Raw genomic sequence first — 20696 nt, 5'->3', positions numbered from 1 at the left:
AATTTCTTAGAGATCAGTTAGAAGATGAAGGGTTGTTATGCATCAATTTCTTACTGTTTCAAAGGATATCTTGTTTACCCTATATCTTTCCTTGATTCGATTATCTTTGAGCTTATCTGCTCTTCGAATTGTTTTCCTATTTTCGTTCGATTTTTTATGTTATCTTCCCCGATGTTAGTCTTTTAAAACTTTCAACAATGGCAGAAAATGGTTTTGACCCTCGTTATATTCGAAGTGAAATGACTGAGATAATAGATGTTCAGCCCGGTGTGTCAACACCATCTGACAAACTTTTTCTAGCGATTATTTTTCCCTGAGATATCGCACAAGTGTGTTCACAAAACACTTATGCATAAATATATTTGTGTTATTTTTAATTAAGTTAATTATCTGAGTGTTATATTATTCTGCTGTATGTTATCATAATGTTTTACAATATTCGAGACAACACTTATATCTGATACGCACAATCCCTACTATTATGTTAAACAAAATTATTTCATTCTCATTTATGAAACCAAATATTACTAAAAAATTTAACTTTTTAAGACCTACGCCTAAGGTGTTTTTGTGATGTTTCTTGTTTTGGCTCCAAAACAAGACCTTCAAATTGTTTGAACGACCTTCATCAGTGGTCCAATTTTCTTCGACCTTGGGAATATTGAAACATTCATCACTCATCTGTGTAGGATTTGTCTAACCAGTCAAAATCGAACGCCAAGATTTTTCATCAATGGTTTTGATAAATGCCAACATGTATGCTTTCCAATAAGCACTGTTTGTGTTGTCCAACAGCGGTGGTTTGGATAATGAACTTCCTGCATGCATTATTTCTCATAAGCGTAGTCAAAGCCGGACTTCCTATGAGGCCAAAGAGGTCATCACCTCAGAGTCCGATGTAGTAAAGGGCCCAATAAATTTTTTTAAGAAAATATTTATCAATCAATAACATTTTCATTAGTGGAAATAAATTTATCGAAATTAAAATTAATCAAGAATTATCTTCAATGTTGTCGACTGAGAAATAAATGGTCCTACAATTGGATTATATTGGTTCGTTACATATTTTTATTTCTAAAACAGCTAAACAAATAACATTTATGCAATTATTTCAAATATTTTTTGACTTGTAATTGATGTAACATATTGTTTTGGCATATTTATGCATCGTTTAGTGCATTTTTTATTAATGAATTGAATTTTAGATGAACTCATTCTTCATTTTTCGCCTCAAGCCTCATTGAACACAAGTACAGATATACACCATCCAATAGTGGCTTTGATTCAATCCAAGAAGCATCTGCATTAAGTCAACATGAAGGTTTGTGCAAGACAATTGCAATTCCATACTTTCTATATCGGTCTACAATGATATCAAATAATTTATTTGGGTAATTACAATCGATCCTTATTGTTTAGGGCCAAAACAAAGATCCCTTTTGTTTCGATTCATGGACTTGTGAAACTTGGTCGTTTTCGGTCTCGACATCAATTCACAGCCAAAGCCTGATACCACAAGTTTATTGCAAATAAACTTAGCCAACATAACATAGGACAACACAGACATTCCAAATCCAAAGAAAATTACAACAGAATTAAAAATTAAAGTTTTAAAATCACTCTACCTTGCTATTTGGCTTGACTTTTAGTAAGTAAGTGCTCTTTTGAGTTTCTTTCGATCTTCCCAAAAAACTCCAAGTGATTGTCCCCAATAATCGACTACTAGGCAGTCCCAGAAAAGTAATCAAATCCTCTATTTCTTCTAAATCTTGACCTGAAATTTCCATAGATTCGCATAGCATCTAACATAGTCTGAGTCAATTGAACCATCCAAGTCCATCTTCTTGTTCCATTTCATTACTTCATCCCATCATTTCTTCCGCCCGTCTACAGATGATTTCTCCACCGAATTTATAGAGCTAGAGGTGTGGATTTCTTCAGTCCTGTTTCGTAGTGCTTCAAAATCACAATGCAGCACAAAACAATGTTACAAACTAAGGTTGATCCCAATGCATGCTTCCAGTTTGATGTTAAATTTCATTGTCCCTGAGGAAAAAGTAACACGACGGGGCATTTTACAACATGCAGTATTTGGATTCACAACGTTGAGCATTCTGCGTAAGACAATCAACACAATTGTATTTTTATGATATACCATGTGATACTGTCAATTCAGATTAAATATCAATGTCGATCCAAGGTCTGGAATTTAATGTTTACTAAAACTACATCTAGATGTTTCAGTAATATGAAAGAAATTTAATCAAGCAAACTTACAATAACAGATAGTAAAATAATAAGATCTGAAGACTCGCAAATGCCAGAATCGAGAAACTAAATGCTGTTCGCATACATGAAGGTTCTTGAACCCAGACAGATCATTTTGTCCTTAGGGTTTTCATACTATTCTGGGTGATACAATAAAACAAGAGGAGAGGCTATTTGTGACAAATCTTTGAGTTTCTAAGAAAAAAAGGGCCATTTCTTTGGTTTATACACATTCAATTTCAGGATAAAAGTAAATGTTGGACAAGACATGAATAACAAATTCCAAATTCTATTAAAGGTTGATGATTGATTGCAAGCTTTTAATTCAATGTATATATAGTTTTTTTATGGTCTCAACAGCATGAGAGCAGAATAGAGATGCTGACATAGCGCATGGTTCAGTGCCTCATCGGAGGCTAAGTGCAAGGGGACGACAATGCTTTGGTTGAAGGATCAGAAAAATCACGACTTCTCTATCATCTAGAAAAGATATGGCAGGTTTGTTAACAGCTGCACTTCCTAAAACTGAACATTTGGACCATAATACATAGTTCTACGTTCCTATGCTACCAAGTCCACACAACCAAACTCCATACATGCCAGCTTTAGGAACATACACGTCTACATTTTTAATTTTCAGCTATTCCACAGCCACGTAATGACCGTACCACAACATGATCACAGAGATCATTCCACCTCAACCATTTCTCACAGTCGAGCACCTTTTGATTTGAATCTCAATCTCCAAAGACCTGGCCAGATAAAAGAATATCGGATCCCACAATGCTTGACAAAGAGGCAGGAACAAGAGCAAGGGATGTATTTATGGAACATTGGCACATTATCAAGTGTCTAGTATGCATGATTAAATAATTTCTAATACATTATACAAATTTTATTTGAATATATTTCATTGCCTCAGTTATAATTACGACAAACTATATCCATACAAACATATGTACGCGCGCGCGTATATAGACACACTACTATAAAGCATAAAGAGCTTAACTAACTACTTTGGAGTCATGACATGATTTTTAAAATCACAAAAATACCCCCCTCAAAAATTAGAAAATATTCCATTTTTGTTTACTAAAAATTATTATAAAAATCTATTTTGGTAATTTGTAGTCTTCTACAATTACAATGTCTCGTCTACTTTCCGAAACTTTTAGAATCAATAAAAATATTAATTTATCTTCATCTAGACTTTTGAATTTTTAAATGATGATGGTACTCCTAACCATGAATTTAAGAATTTTAAAATGACAAAATTATCATATTTCAATAATTATTCTAGCTGATTTTCAAAAAATCTCATAAAAAATAATTTCTAAAGTTTTTAATTTCAATATAATCTCTAGATTTTATACACATAATTTAATATCACTAATTTTTAATATATAAGCATGCATAACGTGCCAAGGGACACTAGTATAAAATAAAAAAAGATGACATTAGAATAAATACATTTGCTATGTTTTAAGTGAACATTAAAATCAACCCTCAAAATAAAAAAGAGAAAAGGTTATATTCTTAATGCTATATTTTCAAACTTTAACCTCCCATAACTTCACTACCACTTTTCCATAACCTCCACTAATTTTACTCACTTTTCCTAACCTCCCGTAACTTTACTTTCATAAACCCTCTCAATTACCAAATTTCTTAATAATTAAATATTAGGGTTCATCCACGCACACACAAACATACATATACGTATTCAGAAGCTTGTAATTAATCATCAATTTTTAACAGAACCTGAAATATATAAATTTTAAATCTTCTTTCTCGTGAACCATTTCTTTTGTGCCAAAAATTAGTTGCACACAAAAAAAAAACAACTAGAACTTTACGATTAGAAAAATCAAAAGGAAATATAACAAAAACTCTTGTTGTAATGCTTTCTTTCTTCTTCTAGTTAATATATAAGCTAAAGATTTAGAGCTTCACCACATTTTCAGTTTTTTGTTCTAGAAATGGCATAATTTCCATCTGCTCTTCACATCAAATTTCATACAACTTTTTTCTCACCATAGGTTGTATACAGGCAAACAACAACAGAGCAAACCATTAAAAACTCGCACTTTTTTAATTAGTAAGGGTTACAAGAAACATAACCATCTAACGGTGCATTAAAATCAATACCACAAGCATGATATAACACACGGCAAAAGAAATAAAATCTAGATAAACAAGCGTAGACTCCAAGAAACATTGTAGAAATAGATAAAACATGATGATAGAATTTAGTACAAGCTCCTTTATTTTGGCTAAAAAACCTATCTTCTTCATTATTACCGCCATTCCATGCAACAACTGTGGTCTGCATAATTACACGTATAAAATTTAACTTCCAAGGAAAGCTAGTGTTGAAGATAAATCAATGCAAAGTGAACCACGATGGTGCTAATAAATGCTTCCAACTACTTTCTTACTTGCGTCTACTAATTTAACTTTTCCAGCTTGAATTCACGCGTCATATATCAGATGTTATATATAGGGGTGTTCTTGGGTGATTAGATATCTTTTCATTCACTTGTAATGTTCAATATGTTTTTGATAGGAAAATTATCATTCTCCAAGTTCAAATTTCCATTTCGGAAGGAAGGTGCATTCTCTACTCAATTAATCCCTTTTGTCAATTTTCCTTATCTTTCTTCCATATTGATCCACCACAGTTCAACAAATCTTCTTTTAGATTATAATCTCGATCCATGATCCCGATAAATTTAGTTCTCTTACTGAAAAATCAAGAATCTACCGTAGATATAATTTTAATAGATTTCGGCTTGTGTTCATCATAAATTCATTTGACAAGATTTAAGCATATTCCTTGTTTGAACGAGTAATAGTTTTATTTGATACTAATTTGTGACGTTTCATTAATTGATCTCAGGAAGGAGTAGAAAACAAGATGTCAAAAACTTAGTGAGCAAACCAAGCGTGCATGAAGAATATAAAGAAGCTTTCAGGACAAAGTCTGGTGGACAAACACGCGACAACATTCAATGCCAACTGGAAATAAAACCCGTTCTTGATGAACAACAATTTTTATCAACAAACCTGTCTCCTTCTCTTGTACGCCATGTTAAACTCTCCGACTATTTTCTCGGCCACAAAATCCCAACCTCCATACAAGAGAGCATGAATCCCCATATTTTCTCCGATTACTTTGAGATTAGCCTAAAAGCACTGCAAATTCTGTGAATTTCTCCTAAAAAATATCCACCAGGTTCGCATCAATTATCATGAAATAAAAAGCACGCTGAAGCAAATCAGAGGTGTACCAAATGGTTCAAGTTGGACCGACAATGAATACTTCAAGGTACACGAATTTCTTACTTCATTTGCTTTGCAAATGAACCCCTTCTCAATGGTGAAGCATGAGGAATTCCATGAGTTAAACAGTTGTCACAAACTTTTGTATCAAGAATTACGATCACAATGCAACAAGACCAAGAGGAGAAATAAGCAAACTCGGTGCATCAAACTAGTTAAGGCAACATTTAAACTGGTGGGATGTGGTGCATTTGCCATTGCTTTGATAGCGCTCGCAACACACAGCATGACAGGCTCGATGGCAATAATTGCTTGCTTCCTATGCGTATTAATTATAAAGAAAATGAAAAGCAGATTGAACAAAACTCAGCTTGAAAGGCTACACACACAACTAGATGTTGCTTCAAAAGGGGTGTATGCATTGATCAATGATTTTGATACACTACGTCAGCTCGCGATGACATGTGATTACGAAATGGAACATATGAAGATGCTGGCTGAAATAAGTGTTCGAAAAGGAAGGAATGAGGTGTTTAAGGAAGTCATCAAAGAAATCCAGATGCAAGAGTCTTGCTTTTTGGAACATTTGGAAGAGATAGAGAAGCACACATACTTGAGTATTCTTGACATCACTAGATCAACAAGCCAAGTTATGCGGGAATGACTAAGAGCGGGAGCTGAACCCAGTGCATTTCATAACTTTATCTCTACTAATTCAAATGTTTGTTTCAGAATGCCATAATTTTCTTCCTATGTATTCGTCATGTATCTATTTCTGATTCTTGATTCAGTTAATGTAGCAAAGCGCTTGAATCATTCTCAAATTAAATTATCATTATAGATGCAAGATCATACTATCTGGTTTTTCCAGACACCAAATAAAAAATATATTATCACCATATGATTCACATGCGATTACTTAAAGAGTCTCATACATTCTATTTTCTTTATTATTAAATCAAGAAAAGAAGTTATGAATATAGTTAGATGGTTTTTTCATAACTTGCCACAAATCCATAATGAACCAGCACTCCTCCCTAAATCGACTATTTACTATCACACAAATAATCTGTTTTCTGACCAATCGTCAATTTAATGTAAAAAAAAAGAGAGTCTAAAATGGTTTTCCCACAAGCCGCAGCTCAAAAATCCAGTTAAAACTTCACTCAAATCTTGAGAAAAACGGTAAAAATGAACCGCACCTGCTCGAGTTTTCCAGTCGATTTAATCCCACTCCGTGGATGAAGCCCATCACCAGACAACCATGGAATCAGGAAAAATTACAAAACCCCTAAAAATCATCAAATGCTAACCATGAATTTGTGATAAACATTTCATATCGATGCTCAAATATTTGCCCGCAATGCAGGAGAATTTTGATGTAAAATTACCAGGTTCACCTAACCTACCGGGCCGGGTTATGCTTAGAATAAAATTATTTGGTTTTTTATTCAACATGAGGTTATATTATATTAATAGGTCTTTTGTTAGACGACATCACAAATATTTATTCTTGAGACAGATCAGTCATGTCTATATTTACAAAAATAAGTAACATTTTTGACATAAAAAGTAATATTTTTCATGAGTGACCCAAATAGGTGAGTCGTCTCACCAAATTGACTTCATGAGACCGTCTCACAAAATTTTTTGCGATATTCTGTAACTTTTTAAATATACTAGTGAGGAACACCTGCGTTAGACGTGAGACTTCAAACTTTAAATATACTGTCGATGGCTCGGTCGAAGCTGGATTCAAGCTCAATCGAGTTGTGTGCGCTTCTCTCTGTGATCGAATTTAAGCCAAACTCGAGTTGTCATATGGCTAATCGAGTCAAGATATATGTGAGTCTATGATCAGATGAGTGTCAAAAACTATTTTCTATATATTTTTATGTATTTGACATAAAAGAAACCCCTTGGAAAAACTTCAAGAAAGTAGTTTATTTCAATTAAACGGATCGAAAATGGCTTTTAATTCAAATTCAAGGCTTCCGATGAAAACTGCTATATTATATATTTAATTTTAGAGAGGGATCAAACATAACAATTTTTTTTAAAAAAAGTCCTACATAAAGTTTTTATCTTTTAAATCGAAATGAGAGTATTACCCGCATTTCATGCTAACTTTCTTAATGCCATAAAATATTATATGACATCGAAAAATATTGATGTGACATCGAAAATTACTGATTTCTCTAATGTCATGTAAGTAATTGGACCAATAGAGCCGAACATTAAAAGTTAGTCTACCAAATTCGAACTTTGAAACTTTAAAGACCAAAACACAAAATTGGACAAATTAAATTTGTGGACAAAAGAATTATTTTCCCTAGAAATTAAAGACCAAAGTTAAATGAAAAGAACTTACTTTTGGTAGTGATGCGACCAGGTAAAAATGGATGCGAGATGCGTGGGCTATTTCATCGGGTCAGGTTGTGAAAATGATGAGGAATGAGAGCCTAATGAGATGTGTCCAAACCAGATGCTTCTTTTTCCGAGAAAGACCAGTGGTGACCTGTAAACACGAAGATAACCACGTGAATGGGTGCCGGAGGGATGTTCAACGTGGCTACTCAAATGCTAAAGACAGCAGGTGAGTGAGGCAAAAATCATGTAGCAAAGAGAAATTCTGTAGAAACGGTGTATATTTTTTAGAGTAAAATGATGTGGGCAAGATATATATGTGTGAATGAATGTTTCAAATTTGAGTAAACCTGATAATTATAGTAAGAAAGTCAACGATGACCTTGATTTCAGCGTCCACTTACTAATTATGGAAAGATGGTTGCCCATACCGTGCTTTCTGACAATTTCTCTGACACGCAAAATCCATGCGATTCTGACAGTAATGATTACCAAGGTAAAGTATCACATATTTGTGCTCGAGTGCGGTGCTACTATCGAGGTAACCCGGGTAGAAAACCATCACTCAGGGAACTTGTCTGGAAGCTCGGGCTTGTGGTAGCCCGGAGAGATGTTGTCTCGAGAATATATTTGCCCGGCTGTTGGTAGCCTGGAGGAGATGATGTCTCGGGCATATATTTTCTCGGCTGTTTGTCGGATTGGCCCAAAGCTTCTCATAACCTGATCCATGCTCGGGATCATCTTATACCCATGACCCGGGCCTCCTCGGGGGAATCAACACTCCCTCTCTAAATATTGGGGCTAGAGTTATACTCGCTGTCCCGATTAGTTATGCTTGGACTCCAACGGAAATATAATTAATTCTTGCTACAAAAGTGTCGAGACCTCGTGCATCCTGGATTAAGAAGGTGCCGGGGCCTCATGTCTCCCGTACTTAAGATAAGGTACCGGGGCCTCACGCCTCCTGGGCTTATAACAAGTTGTCGGGGCCTCATGTCTCCCGGACTTAGGATAAGATGTCGGGACCTCATGCCTCCCGGGTTTAAGATAAGGTGTCGGGACCTCATGCCTCCCGGGATTGCAACAAGGTGTCGGGGCCTCATGTCTATAAGGCTCGGGCTTCCAGCCCTTCTCACTCTGAGATTCCGGGAGTTTTTTTGTTCTCTTCCACGAGCAGCACTCTGCGCTCAGGAGCCGACGAAGAACTCCGGGCTCTTGAGACGAGCATTACTCTGAGACATTGAATGTGTTAATCCTTCGCTACGACTCAAAAAAAATTTCGTTTAAGTCTTCCCCAACCAACCCCAGAAGATTTTTGAAGTTCATGAATGCCTGCTAATCGACGAAGTAACTGCCGAGAAGCCTCACGATTATGGATGTCACGCCCCGAAACCGAGACGGGTCATCGGCGTTGTTTAACAATTTAAAATCGTATAACAACAAGCCATGTAGTACATCAAATAACCAAAAGTCAGTCTATTACATAACTCAATAATCATCTTTACAATGCGATTGAAACGAAATGCGGAAGCATAAAATACGATAATCTAACTAAAAGATAGAATAACGAGACTGGTCTTGAATCGGATCACCATCCCCAAAAGTATTCTTGTTCTTTATCTTCGATTTGTTCCTCGTTCTTATCTGGGATGGGAATGTAAGTGGTGAGTATTTGGGAAATACTCAGTAAATGGGGGCTGATCGGACATAAAAAATATCAAGGTGATAATTATACAAATATATTATCATAATTTCAATGGAATCATAATTTCAATAGTAAGCATGTTGAGTCGAATATAAACAAGTACAAACATAGCACTGAAAATCATCTCATTTTTCATGGTTTACTGATCAGTCTCTTATATGTTACTCCTCTAAGGGGCGAGGCCAAAAGAACGGTTATTATATCCCACCGAATCAGGGCCTTAAACAAAACATATCAAATATCGGAATTTCCTTGCCATTTCTAATTCGAATCATTACAGTGCATTTCAAATATTTCAAACATGCTTTCAAATATTATAACTAATATTTAACAACAAATTGTTCAAGAATGTTCATAACAAATAGGAACGAATATATCATGCCGATCGAATTTCAAGAAATATACATAACGTATTTTTAAGCAAATGTGGACATACTTACAAAGAACAAGCATGTCGATATATATATCAAGTAGTACACTTATGAAATGCAAGTGTACATAAGAGTATAGCAAAAAACCACTTAATTGATTATTATCTTCGGAATTAAACGTGAAGAACTTGTGGGAGGAATTCCACTCGAACTCTTCTGAATAGTGGCAGCACTTGAGCAGCAACCTTAGCTCAAAACTTGGGACAAAATGTGGGTAGGACGGAGGTAAACCGAGGCTTGAGAATAACCGCTATGGAGCTCAAAAATATGGACAACTTGTGTCTTGTTTTTGGTGTGGTTTCCTTTAGCTCTTGGGGGTATTTATAGGTTCATGGAGGGGAGGTGAAAAGGCTCTCATTCAAGGCCATTACATCATGTTTATGGCCTTCTTAATGGCCTTAAACACCATTAACATGTTGTTATGGATCTTCAAATTCCTCCTTGAATTTATGGCTTGAATGTCATGTTGTTATGGCTCTTCAAATTCCTCCTTGAATTCATGACTTGAATGTGGTTTAAAGGCTTGGCTTGTGTGGTTAATTTCAGGTCACAACATCCTTCCCACCTTATGAGAAGTTTCGTACTCGAAACTTGGCTATACTCGATCCTCAAAGAGATAAGGGTATTGTTCTCGCATCTTTTCTTCCAACACCCAAGTAGCTTCTTTTTCGGTGTGATTGGACCATTATACTTTGACATATGGAATAGATCATCGCCTCAGTGCTTGATCTTTGTTATCCACAATTCGGATTGGAACTTCCTCGTATTTCAGTTCTTCATTTAGATTGCCCTCAACCAGAAGTGGTCTAGCCTCCAGAATATGACTTGGACCGGAAATATATTTCCTTAGCTGTGAAACGTGGAAAACATTGTGAATTCTTGACATATCAGGTGGAAGTGCTATTCTATAAGCAAATGTTCCCACTTTCTCTAGGATTTCAAAAGGTCCGACATATCTAGGATTCAATTTCCCAGTTTTATTAACCGCATCACACCCTTCATGGGTGACACTTTCACATATGTTTTTTCGCCCACTTCAAATTCCACGGGTCTTCTTTTCAGGTCAGCCCAGCTTTTCTGTCGATCTTGAGCCGCTTTGAGTTTCTCCCTAATGATAGCTACCTTCTCAATCGTGATATGCACTAGTTAGCCGGTGATGACTTTCTCCCCTATTTTGTCCCAATACAGAGGAGATCTACATTTTCTTCCATAGAGCGCTTCCTAAGGGCCATCTATATGCTACTGTGGTAGCTGTTATTGTATACAGATTCTATTAGAGGTAGATGCTCACTCCAATTTCTTTGAAATATAGAGCACACGCCCTCAACATGCCCTCTAAGGTTTGAATTGTTCTTTTGGTTTGGCCATCTGTTTGCGGGTGATAGGCCGTGTTGAGAGTGACTTTGGTTCTCATGGCTTCTTGGAAACTTTTCCAGAATCGGGACACAAACCTTGGATCCCTATCAGATAGTAGACTTGCTGGAACTCCGTGTAATCTTACTATGTTGTCCATGTACAAGGTGGTTAATTTATCTAGGTTGTAATTCATTCGCACCGGTAAAAAATGAGCCGATTTAGGTCAGTCGATCGATGATAACCCAGATCCCATCATGGTTTGGTCTTGACTTTGGTATTCCTACCACAAAGTCCATGGAAATGTGCTCTCACTTCCATGTTGGGATCTCTAGCAGTTGTAGGAGTCCTCCGGGTCGTTGATGTTCGGCTTTGACCTGTTGACAAATTTGGCATTTAGCGACAAAGTTAGCTACGTCCTTCTTCATTCCATTCCACCAGTAATTCTGTTTCAAGTCTCGATACATTTTGGTGCTCCTAGGGTGCATTGAGAACTTTGACTTGTGTGCCTCAGACATTAATTCTCGTCTTATCTCATCGAGGTCTGGTACACACAAACGTCCTTTCATCCACAGGACGTTTTTCTTATCAGTTTGGAATTCTTGGCTTTTTCCTTCTTGAAGTTGTTCCTTAATCTTTGTTATGAAAGGATCGGAATTTCGTTTCAGCTTGATGGTTTCCTGAAGGCATGGTTGAGCTGAAAGAGCTGATAAATTTTCTCTTCCTATGTCTCTTCGGCTCAAGGCATCTGCTACCTTGTTGGCTTTACCTTGATGGTAGTTGATTGTTAAGTCATAATACTTCAAGAGTTCAATCCACCGTCTCTGCCTCATGTTTAATTCCTTTTGAGTGAATAAGTATTTAAGGTTTTGATGATCGATGAATATCTCGTATTTAGCACCATATAGATAATGTCTCCATATTTTTAGTGCAAATAATATTGATGCTAACTCAAGATCATGAGTTGGGTAATTTTGCTCATAAGGTTTTAATTGCCTTGATGCGTAGGCAATTACCTGACCTTCCTGCATAGGTACACATCCTAATCCTCCCTTTGATGCATCACTATATATGGTGAAGTTCTTGCCATCTTTGGGAAGTACTAGCACTGGTGTAGATGCAAGTTTTCTTTTAAGAATCTGAAAACTCTTCTCGCATTCTTCGTTCCAAATGAATCTAGAGTTTTTCCGTGTGATTTTGGTGAGGGGTATGGCTATTGAAGAAAATCCTTCAACGAATTTCCTATAATATCCAGCTAAACCCAAAAAGCTTCGAATCTTATTTACTGATTTTGGTCGAGGCCAGTCCACAATTACCTCTACTTTCTTAGGGTCCACTGAGACACCTATTTCAGAGATTATGTGTCCCAAGAAGGCGAACTTGTTAGTCAAAATTCATATTTCTTAAATTTTGCATACGGTTCTTTTTCTTTGAGTATTTGTAAGGTGAGACGAAGATGTTTATCATGATCCTCCTTACTTGATGAGTACACCAGGATGTTGTCTATGAATACGACCATGAACTTATCGAGTTATGGTTTGAAGACTCTATTCATGAGGTCCATGAATGCTGCTGGAGCATTGGTCAGTCCAAATGGCATTACTGTAAACTCGTAATGGTTGTATCTTGTCCTGGAGGCTGTTTTAAGAATATCTTCTGCTTTGACCTTCAGTTGATGGTATCTTGACCTCAGATCGAGTTTTGAAAAGACCTTGGCTCCTTTCAATTGGTCGAAAAGGTTATCTGTCCTCGGGAGAAAGTATTTATTTTTATTTGTAATCTTGTTCCACTCTCTATAATCGATACATAATCTCATACTCTCATCTTTCTTTTTCACAAATAGTACAGGGGCTCCCCACGAAGATGCACTGGGTCGGATATGCTTTTTATCCAACAACTCTTGGAGTTGATCCTTTAGTTCCTTTAACTATGCTGGGGCCATTCTGTATGGGGCTTTTGAGATTAGTGTATCCCCAGGGATCAAGTTGATCTAAAACTTCAATTCACGGTCAGGAATCGTGCCAAGCAATTCTTCAGGGAAGACGTCCGAAAATTCCTGAATAACTGGAATATCCTCTATCTTCAGAGTAACTTTGTCATTTACCTCGCTGATCATTGCTAGTTAGACTTCTTCGCCATACTCCATGGCTTTCTAGGTCTGAGAAGCAGAAAGGAAGGATTTTTGTTCCTTATCCTTGACATAAAATACGATTTAATCTTGGATTGGTGTTTGGCATTCTTACCCCCAACAATCTACAATTGCATGATTCTTTTCCAATGAATCAATTCCCATAGTACACTGAATAAAATCGGCACTGAATATATGCGTATCCACACTTATTTTAGTCTATCTTAAATTTATCACGATTACTATAGAATCTTAGAACATAACTCCTTATCAGCTTATTGACTAAAGTCCAAATAATTATAACCTAGTTAAAATTTCTTTCAACCTTGTACGGAAAAAATAATTCCTCAAATAATTCTTCTTTTACTAAATCTTTCCTTAATCAAGACTATGACCTAGCATGCTTTAACACAAACAAGTTTCGTTGGATGTCTTTCTCCTCAAATCTCCTTTTTTTTTGTACTATAAGAAGAGTCAGAACTTATTATGTATGCTACACTTCCTCGATGCCAATCAATATCTTATTTTATTTTCATAAGGAAATGTCCTAAAAATAAAATAAATTTCTTAATAGATATTATTCTTACCTTCATAAGATATTAAAAAATCCTACATATTTAAATTTAGCACTTAGCATCCCAAATTTAATGTACATACCGTTAATTATTGATACAAAAATTAACTTCTACATCTGAATATCAAAGCTTATATAATTCTTATTTCATATTTTCATGAATAATTTATTATCTCCGAGTCAAACATTTCATCTTAAGTCAGAAGCTTTTCTTCGATAGGTAAATTCCCAAAAATGTAAGTCAACTTATATCAGATAGGTGTATTACCCAAAATATGAGTCAACTTATATCTGATAGGTACATTCCCAGTATAATTCAACTTATCTTTGTACATTTCCAAAAAAATGTTACACTTCTTTCTTTTCGTATCATATAACCATATTATCAGTCTAGCCTATCTTATCATCTCTTCATCATCACTGCTCTTTTTCCACTACATCCATAGGTACTTTTTCTTCTTCTTTCACGTTTTTCATGACAAGATGCATATGGTTATTTTGTTCTTTCAATCTATCCATAGCGCCATGAAACTTGGCGATATAATGTTCTTGCTTGCTAACAAGGTCTTCATGTTGATGATGAAGGCGGTTAGCAAGATCTTTCTCAGTTTCAATCCTTGCTATCAAATTTCGGTTAGGGGAAACTATTCGTACCACGTGAGATGGATTACATAGGGTTAGGGCGAGCTGGCTCTCTGCTCGATCAAGGTGATGGGTGAAACGCTCTATATCAGTTTGAAGTAAGGTTTTTTTCTTCTTCCATGAGTTCTTGTTTCTCCCTAGCTAGTTGAGCCTTTAGAGTATCAATCTCACGAGTTTGGTTGTCGATGGTAAGTTGACGCATGCGAAGAGTGGCTTGATCACGAGTGCGAGAGGCAGTCATTTCATAGAGAAATCAAAGTAATGGCAAAAATCAAAATTACCGCGTCGGACAAGTAAAATAATTGGATCGAACAAAATCTTTCGTTGGATTTTTCACAAGTGGAAAGAAAGGGTAATTTCGCACAGATTGAAAGCAATTGACGACATTGAGTTTCGAGATTGTATGCGAAATAATAAGTTATCCAACTATGGCGATAGCTTGAATTTGAGGATTTAAACAAATGGATATGAGTGTGATGTATCAGAATGATTTGGATGGGAAGGCCTGGGCTTTTGCCAAAATTTGGCTTCGCCAAATTTTGTCTATCAAACTCCCAGCCGGATTATGAACCTAGCGGCTCTGATACCTCTTAAATGTAACGCCTCGAAACCGAGACGTGTCATCGGCGTTGTTTAACAATTTAAAATCATATAACAAGCCATGTAGTACATCAAATAACCAAAAGTCAGTCTATTACATAACTCAATAATCATCTTTACAATGCGATTGAAACGAAATGCGGAAGCGTAAAATACGATAATCTACTAAAAGATAGAATAACGAGACTGGTCTTGAATCGGATCACCATCTCCAAAAGTATTCTGGTTCTTTATCTTCGATTTGTTTATCGTTCTTATCTGGGATGGGAATGTAAGGGGTGAGTATTTGGGAAATACTCAGTAAATGGGGGCCGATCGGACATAACAAATATCAAGGTGATAATTATACAAATATATTATCATAATTTCAATAGTAAGCATGTTGAGTCTAATATAAACAAGTACAAACATAGCACTGAAAATCATCTCATTTTTCATGGTTTACTGATCAGTCCCCTATATGTTACTCCTCTAAGGGGCGAGGTCAAAAGAACGATTATTATATCCCACCGTATCATGGCCTTAAACAAAATATATCAAATATCGGAATTTCCTTGTCATTTCTAATTCGAATCATTACAGTGCATTTCAAATATTTCAAACATGCTTTCAAATATTATAATTAATATCCAACAACAAATTGTTTAAGAATGTTCATAACAAATAGGAACGAATATATCATGCCGATCGAATTTCAAGAAATATACATAACGTATTTTTAAGCAAATGTGGACATACTTACAAAGAACAAGCATGTCGATATATATATATCAAGTAGTACACTTATGAAATGCAAGTGTACATAAGAGTATAGCAAAAATCCACTTACTTGATTATTATCTTCGGAATAAAATGTGAAGAACTTGTGGGAGGAATTCCACTCGAACTCTTCTGAATAGTGGCAGCACTTGAGCAGCAACCTTAGCTCAAAACTTGGGACAAAATGTGGGTAGGACGGAGGTAAACCGAGGCTTGAGAATAACCGCTATGGAGCTCGAAAATATGGACAACTTGTGTCTTGTTTTTGGTGTGGTTTCCTTTAGCTCTTGGGGGTATTTATAGGTTCATGGAGGGGAGGTGAAAAGGCTCTCATTCAAGGCCATTACATCCATGTTTATGGCCTTCTTGATGGCCTTAAACACCATTAACATGTTGTTATGGCTCTTCAAATTCCTCCTTGAATTCATGACTTGAATATGGTTTAAAGGCTTGGCTTGTGTGATTAATTTAAGGTCACAACAATGGACCTTCGGATTACCATAAAACGCAGTAAACCTCCATTGGTTTTGATCTTGCTTCACTATGCAATCAATATGTCTCACAGAATAAGACTGAATATCGATATCAAAATTATTGCGCCATAATAACATCAAACCCCCTCTATGACGGCACGCTATCCGCATAAAATAAACCCTAGAATTTTGGCCGCTCTTTCCAGATCCAACAATGTTTACTTATGTTTTCTGGAGACGACATTCCAATTTATTATGAGTGTCGTTCTTGTAGCGACTTATTCTAAAATTTTGCATAAATTCATTCACTTAGTATACAAAATGATGGGAGATATACAATATATAAATTAGATGATCTCAATCAATTTAAAATACAAATTCTTTTTTAAATATGTAACTGTAATAACAAATATCATAAAATTTTGAGTCAAACTTTCATAATATATTACTTTACTTTGAAATATTCTATGATATTTTTTTTTCCTTTTATGAAAAATTAATATAAAATTCAACCTAGAGATGATTTTACTTACTTCACATTGACATGATACATTACCCAATACATTTTTCATTTATTGAGCAAATTTTTTTTATATATATTGGGAATGAGAATGTATACTTTCATTTCACATTAACATGATACAAACCTTGAAACAACATGTCAAAGAATGCAAATTAATGCACTTCTAGAAAATATAATCTTGCCCATAGATTATGTCAGTCTTTGGGAATACTGACGTGACATTAATCTTACGTCTCATAATGTTCATATTAACACCATGTTGGAAAAATAACAAAAATTGCCAAAAAAAAAGAAAAAACGAAGATAATGGAATAACACCGAAATTGTTTTCTAAAATATGAAAATATATCTTATTTTTATCTCATTCAATTGAAATAATAAGTTCTAGCTAGGTTATTAAACTTGAAGCCTATTTTATATATAATTATTAGTTACAAAGTGGCCAAATTACAAGATGTATATAGCTAGATATATCAATTTTGATAGATCGATTTGATCTGAACACACGATGATTTTACAATTACAAAAAATTGCTAAAATAAAATGAAAAATTCACAATATGAACTCACAAATAGACATGTTTTCTTATTACAAATGTAGAATTTGAGACACGACATGCAACTTCAGCCAAAAGCTAGAGGCTGTCTCTTGTTACAATTTGGTGTGTGTGTGTCTATTTTTATGATGAAACAAAATTTAAAAATATATAATGGTAAAAAAAAAAAACAATAATAGAAAGCACACATATTATTACGTATGCTATTATTTTGCGGTTTGAGCCGAAGGCCTAGCTGGAAGCTTTCTCGATTTAAAAAAACAACAAAGCACACCGCGACCTGTTACTATAAAAGCCCAAAACAACCTCGGACCCGGGCCTAGAAGTTGATCGAGCTCGAAAAAGTCTGGCCGAAGGCCCAGTTCGAGGGGGCGATGTTCAAGAAAGTCCTGACCAAGTTATCAGTGGTTGTAACCCTAAAAGATAGGGTTTGTCCATTGAGATATGCATTGGATTGCCAATTAGCCCCCCAATTTCTTGACATAGACATCCAAGTCTTTGATTTTGAGCCCATTATTTGCATAGATTTAATGGATCCAGCATTGGCAATATTGGTGAGTAGCACAAGTTCAAAGTAGTCCCTCCCATTGATGGTGAATCTAACTCCCCCGCTCTTTATGCATCGGACCCTGCATCCAAATATAGAGAATCATGGTGAGATCGATGACTCGGTTGAAGCTTGATTCGAGCTCAATCGAGTTGTGTGCACCTCTCTCGATGATCGAATTTAAGCCAAACTCGAGTAGTCCTATGGCTAATCGAGTCAAGACACATGATGTGAGTTTATGATCTGACTAGTGCCAAAAACTGTCTACTTTTATATTTTTTATGCATTTGACATAAAAGAAATTCTTTGAAAGAACTCTGAGAAAACAGTTTCTTTCAATTAAACGGATAGAAAATGGCTTTTAAGGTCATATTCTAGGGTTCCGATGTAAACTCTATTTTATATATATCTTTTTTGGGAAAATAATTGTTTTGGACCATTAAATTTTCAAATTTTGGTTTTGTAGACTAACTTTTAATTTTCACATATTTTGGTTCAATAATTGACGTGATACACGGAAAAATATTAACGTGACACCTAAAAATGATGATGTAACATTGAAAAAATCTCATGTGCATGTCATCGGAAATTTATTGCGTGCCCGATGTCAAGTCCAAAATTGGACTAAAATATCTTAAATTTAAAAGTTCGTGTACCAAAACAAAAATTTGTAAATAGTGGACCAAAACAAAAAAATTAGACAAGTTAATAGACCAAAAAAATATTTTTCCTATATGATTTTAGAGAGGGATCAAACATAACATTGTTTTTTTAGAAGTCATACATAAAATTTTTATATTTTAAATCGAAATGAGACATTTTCTCCGTTAATGGTATTATTTGACATTGAAAAATGTTGATGTAACATCAGAAATTGCTAACTTGTCCAAAATAATCGAAAATTAAAAGTTAGTGTACGGAAACCAAACTCTTAAACTTAATGGATCAAAACTCAAAATTGGACAAATTAGATTGGTGGACAAAATAAATATTTTCCCTACAATGAAAATAACATACCTTTTGTAGAGTATAGGAACAATGCCACGTTTAGAGATACCGATTTGTTCGAAAGCCGGCTGAGCCATGTCAAAGTGTTGGCGGGGCGGGTTGCACCACCCCCCGTTGTCACTGGGAAGATTGTTATTCGGAGGGCAGAAGTTAGTGGCCGTAATGGTCACAGATGCCCCCTTGATGCACCACCGAGGCTCGTTTTTTATATCGCAAGCGACTCGGTAGCACTGCCCACAAGATGCACCGTCATTAAACAGTGCAGTGCTCAATGCTGCAGTGTTAGTCCCATAGCCATCTGAATACAAGTTACCATATCCACAAGCACCCCCTATCATCCAAAACAACATATAGCATATATATATTAGAGAAAAAGGCAATAATATATAAATATATTAGAAAAAAAAATCGATGACTTGTAGTTTATTTAACACCAAGATTTCAAGTTTGGAACGAAGTCTTGGTTTTGTTACTCAGTTGTAATTTTTTACAAAACCCTCCCCAGCTCAAAAAAATAAATAAATCGAGGACATAAAAACATGTCACATCAACTCTGTGCCAAGAAAAATTTCATACCGAGAGAGAAAAACAAAAAACAAGATATTAAAACTAAGATTTGATAATATAGATGATCAAAATCACAAAAAAATCAAAAAAATTATAATTTTTCCTAAACATAAACGAAAGAAATGTACCCATCGTTCCAGAGGCGTCGCTGCCACCATAGAAAGTCGCATGAGCTTGAGTCCATCCGGAATCTTCTGTTAGGGCATTTGTATACACTGTTAAATAACACAACTGAACCGTAAGAGCTACTCCTAGAAAGGCACTTTTTGCCATTTTCCTCCTTTTTTTTAGTTTATTTTTTAAAAGTTTTTTTCCTAATGCCTATCAATGTAGGAGGAAAACGAAAAGTTGGTAATAGAAAAAAGATTTTGTTCTTCATTTATAGAGGATAGATCCCTAGCTAGAGTTGAATAAAAAAATAGAAAAAAAAACAAAATTTAAATTGAAATATTATCTCAGAGAATCCTGAATTTAATCCAATATTTAATAATTTCATACTCTTTTCTCCAATCATTTCAACCCCACATGGATCTCCATTTGAATATATACTATTGCATTATTAATTGATTTATTAATTCATATATTTTAAAGGGAATTATGATTGTAACTTGTATGAAAGAAAATTAAATTAAATTATATCTCTCATTTTAGGAATATTGGGAAAAAAGTATTATTAATTCCCTTGATGTGAGTTTTGCATGTGCTAACATTTGACATATCTCCATTATTATCATGTGTGACGTACATAATTACATTGCAAGAGGTTCATTATTTATGCCTAACGTGACTACCAAAGAAAATCTTGTGATTTTTGTATTTGTGATTTTGACAATTGGTTTCTTGAACATGTAGGCGAAAGATAGGTGATCTTGCATATATTTCTAGCTTGTGATTTTGTCAAATGGTTTCTGGA

The 20696-nt window shown here is 35.2% G+C and overlaps 1 protein-coding gene and 1 pseudogene across 1 annotated transcript; one reads left to right on the top strand and one right to left on the bottom strand.

Annotated features, from left to right (window-relative positions):
* The first annotated feature begins 2111 nt into the window (after nucleotides 1-2111).
* LOC142520544 (UPF0496 protein At1g20180-like) lies at nucleotides 2112-6742 on the top strand (annotated as a pseudogene).
* A 10839-nt stretch (nucleotides 6743-17581) lies between these two features.
* LOC142520674 (expansin-A23-like) lies at nucleotides 17582-20140 on the bottom strand. Its single transcript, XM_075623761.1, has 3 exons — nucleotides 19912-20140; nucleotides 19226-19547; nucleotides 17582-18290 (listed from the first exon to the last, which is right to left on the bottom strand). The coding sequence occupies exons 1-3, from the start codon at nucleotides 20054-20056 to the stop codon at nucleotides 17981-17983; spliced, it is 777 nt and encodes a 258-aa protein (XP_075479876.1). The 5' UTR covers nucleotides 20057-20140; the 3' UTR covers nucleotides 17582-17980.
* Between the last annotated feature and the right edge of the window lie 556 nt (nucleotides 20141-20696).

This window comes from Primulina tabacum, chromosome 12 (assembly GCF_025594145.1).
Source record: "Primulina tabacum isolate GXHZ01 chromosome 12, ASM2559414v2, whole genome shotgun sequence".
Taxonomy (NCBI): Eukaryota; Viridiplantae; Streptophyta; class Magnoliopsida; order Lamiales; family Gesneriaceae; genus Primulina; species Primulina tabacum.
This window is presented reverse-complemented; position numbering and strand designations above follow the sequence as displayed.